Genomic DNA, 3,797 nt, shown 5'->3' with positions numbered 1-3,797 from the left:
GGGGTCGGGGAGGGTCGGGACCGCCCGTGCGGCCTGCGGGGGGGCAGGACCAGGCAGCCCCGCCTTCTCTCCACCCTCCACCCCGCCCAGGTGCCAACTGTCTTCGGTCCCCCCAATCGGAAGGACCCCCAGGCTGGAGTTCCCACCCCCACGCTGCGATCTGCTGGGGCAGGAGCGTCGCAGGTGGCAGGTGGCAGGTGGCAGGTGGCCTGTTCCCGAAAACCCCACGGGCGGCCGGGGGCGGCCTGGGCTTCCTGTCCCATCACACACGCAGGACGCAGAAGCCGACCAGGGGAAGACGTGCTGGCGTGACGGTCCCCGCAGGGCCACCAGGTCCCTGCCACCCTCCCACCTGTATGTGCGCAGCCTGCTCTCAGGCGATGGCTTCAGCTCAGCCCAGGAGCTCTGGACGGTTTTCTCTTTGTAACTTTTACTTTATTGGCGTGGAACACACACACACACAAACACGCCTGAGCACCGGGACAGCTAAGGGAACAAGTTCACGTGGACGTCCGCGGAGCCTCGGCAGGAGGGCGGACACAGAAGGGGAGGTGGACGCCGAGGCCTCAGCGCAGGGAGGGAGGGGACAGGCAGGCCACGTGCCAGAGGGGACAGCAGAGGGCGGCGGCGCCCTCACAGTCGCTGCTGGCGGTTGTCGGGGCTGAAGGTACACAGGTATATCACCCAGAGGATGAAGGCCGCCATGCACACCCAGATCCAGACCTCTTCGTAGGGGTCGAAGTACGGCCCCCAGCAGGAGCCCGGCTCCCTGTGGCGCCTGTGGTGCCTGTGCCTCCTGCTCCTGCAGCAGCCGCTGCCGTGCAGGCCCCCGCGCTTTATGACGCTGAGCACCGACAGGGGGATGGTCAGGGAGCCCTTGCTCGCGGAGCTGGGGCCGGGCTCTGGACCCACGCGGACGAGGCCGCTGCCGCCCTGTCCCCAGGACCCGTTGGTGAAGACGAAGGGGAAGGTGAGGGAGCCGCTGACGTCAGGGGGGTAGCCCGGGCCTGGGATGACGTGGGCCAAGGACGAGGGGAAGGTGAGGGAGCCGTCGCCATCCTCTGTGAGGCCGATAATATAGGACACCGGCAGGACGTCCTCTCCAGCTGGCCGGCCGCTGCTGCTGGGGACAGCGCCCAGACCCTTCCTGTGCTTGCCGGGAGGGCAGGACACAGAGCCGCGGCCCTTGTAGATGAAGCCTGTGACCTGGAAGGGCTTGATACTGCTGAGCAGGCGGCCTTTGCCATGGAGGATGGGGGCCTTGATGTTCACCAGGACGCCCCTGCCCACGGACATAGCTGTGACGCTGGGGGGCAGGTAGATGGAGCCCCTGTCAATGATAAGCGGCCCCCGGGGACCCTGTCCAGGGCACACACGGCCCCTGTCCCTGCGCGTGCGCACGAGGGAGAAGGGGACGGTGACAATGTCGATGTCCTCACTGAAGAACTGGTTGCTCTCAGAGAGGGGGCTTCTGATGACATCAGGCATGACAGAGGGCATGGCGCTGCAGCTGGGGGTGCGGCCCCGGGCGCGGTGGACCACAGGGCCACTGCCGCACAGAGCGTCCTGGCTAGGGCTGCAGCTCCTGACTTCCGGCCCCCAGGCAGGGTCTGGGGGCTTCTGGAAGAAGCAGACCCCCAGCTCGCAGGCCTCGCACTGGTCCCCAAAGCAGATCTCTGGGCACTGGTCAGAGCTGAGACCCTCACGGTAGCAGTTATGCAAGACGAACAGGACTAGTTTGTGCAGGAAGAGCCGCACGTTCAGGAGGCTCACCTGGCAGTCTCCCTGGGCGTCCCGCGGACACGCCTGGCAGCCCTGGCCCCACACGCGCATCTTCACCAGCCCCAAGTGGCTGTCCTCGTCCCACCACATGTGGAAGAGGACGTGCACGTGTGCTGAGGACCAGCCCCACTGGCAGCGGCCGCACTGGAGCCTGGGGAGGACAGAGGTAGCAGTGAGAGGAGGGGACGGGGCGGCCGTGCTCCACGGTGCCCCACGCCCCTCGGGTCAGAGTGGGGCCTTTGCCTGCACCCCATAACCTGAGAAGCAAATGCCTGTGATTGGTGGCCAAGCCTGGCTTGACACACGTGAGGCACTTGAGGCTGCAAGCTACTGCATTTCTGTCATATTGTGACTCGGGGCTTCAGCATCTTGAGACAATGCATGGGAGGGCTCCGAGTGTTCCCGGGAAGACTTTCGGGTCTGTCCTTGGAACTTTCCGTGACAGCGGCATGGCTCTGCTCCTGCGCCAGGCTACGCCTTGCAGCCACAGTGGCCAGGGAGAGTGCCTTCACATGGACAATGCCCTGAGGACCTGAACACCCCACCATGTTGAGATTTCACTAATGAGCACTTCACAGGCTGCACATGGCCAGTGGCTGCTGAGTTGGAGTGTATAGGTCTGTGTGTGTGTGACCGTACCCCCAGTTGATGTTTCCATTGAAAACTGAAAACCAGCTTGGCGGTGCTCCCTGTCTTCACCTGCCGTTGAGACCTGCTCTTCACTTTGGCTGTGGGAGCAGCCACGTGTTTAAACTGCTTCTCAGACCTGAGAAAGCCAGCATTCCACGGCAACCAGGCCCGCTCCCCCACTGCGCCGCCTCCCAGCTCTCCTCGAGGACTGAGGTGCCTGGCTAGGGGGGGGGCCCTGCAGGTCTGGGTCATCCCACTGTACCGACAGCTGTTGTCATGATGATGACAATGATGAAGACGATGAAGATGGAGGCTCACATAGTGGCTCAAGACCACCAGGGCTCCCAACTGGCTCCCCACTCTGCGCATGGCCCAGGCGCTGCACAGCTCCCCCTTTTCTAGGGCTGTGCCCCTCAGTGCGCCTCTTAGTTTCTGGTCCCTCAGGTCCCTCAGGCCCAGCTGCAGTGTAGGGATGGGCGGTGGCCACAGCCGCTGCCCATTCCCTGCTTGCGTCAGTGCTACCATGGAGACCAGGAGGTGCGCAGTACACTGACAGAGCCCTCCCGAGTGGGTGGCTGCATCACCCCACCAGCCCCCAACTGGCAAGGCCCTGCCCGGGCTCTAGGGATCCAGCATCGCCAGGCAGGGTCTCTGCGTGCCACTGAAAGGCTGAACAGGTGGAAGGGACCACGAGCACCCGGCCACGCACCTGTTGGGGGGCAAGACCAGGCCAGACACATGTCCCTCCCCATACCCCCAAGGACCAGGACACTCCCAGCCTGGCCTTGGAACTCAGGGCCAGCCTAGGCCCAGTGGTCAAGCAGCCTTCAGCCCCTCCCCCCAAGACCCAGCCAGAGGCCCCATCCTCCACCGCACCTCGAAAGCCCCCTCAGCCGGTACTGGAAACCGCCGCCGTCCACATGCCCAAAGGCCAGGTTCTCGTCGGGGACCAGCTCCCAGGTGTCCTGCGGTTTACTCTTGGCCATCAGCTGGGCCAAGGTGCGGGCCCACACGTGCACCCCATCCATGCTGGCGCTGGGCCGCAGTGCGGACTGAGGCTCGCCAGCTCTGGCTGGAGGCAGCCTCCGCAGCCCCACCCGCCCATCGCTGCCTTGACAACCGGCCAGTCTCCATGGCAACTGGTTTGTCTCCGAGATGGGAGAAACAGGCCTTTTTTTCCTCATCTTTTTGAATATTTTTCATTACGCAAGCAATCCATTTTCTTTAGGAAAAATTAGAAACCAACAGATAAATGAAAATGAAAAACAATCCAACGTGATGACATTGCCGGTCATCCTACCCGCCAGAGACCGTCGTGGTGCTGACACCCTGCATGTACCTCACATATGCACATGCAAATATTTAACAAATAGGAAACAATTATG

At 63.2% G+C, this 3,797-nt stretch overlaps 1 protein-coding gene across 1 annotated transcript; it reads right to left on the bottom strand.

The window, feature by feature from the left end:
- Positions 1-81: 81 nt before the first annotated feature.
- RTP5 (receptor transporter protein 5 (putative)) lies at positions 82-3,503 on the bottom strand. Its single transcript, XM_019628108.1, has 2 exons — positions 3,289-3,503; positions 82-1,933 (listed from the first exon to the last, which is right to left on the bottom strand). The coding sequence occupies exons 1-2, from the start codon at positions 3,438-3,440 to the stop codon at positions 634-636; spliced, it is 1,452 nt and encodes a 483-aa protein (XP_019483653.1). The 5' UTR covers positions 3,441-3,503; the 3' UTR covers positions 82-633.
- Between the last annotated feature and the right edge of the window lie 294 nt (positions 3,504-3,797).

Source organism: Hipposideros armiger, unplaced genomic scaffold, assembly GCF_001890085.2.
Source record: "Hipposideros armiger isolate ML-2016 unplaced genomic scaffold, ASM189008v1 scaffold_17, whole genome shotgun sequence".
In the NCBI taxonomy this organism is placed as follows: domain Eukaryota; kingdom Metazoa; phylum Chordata; class Mammalia; order Chiroptera; family Hipposideridae; genus Hipposideros; species Hipposideros armiger.
Note: the sequence above shows the minus strand (reverse complement) of the source record. Positions and strands in the feature narration are given on the sequence as shown.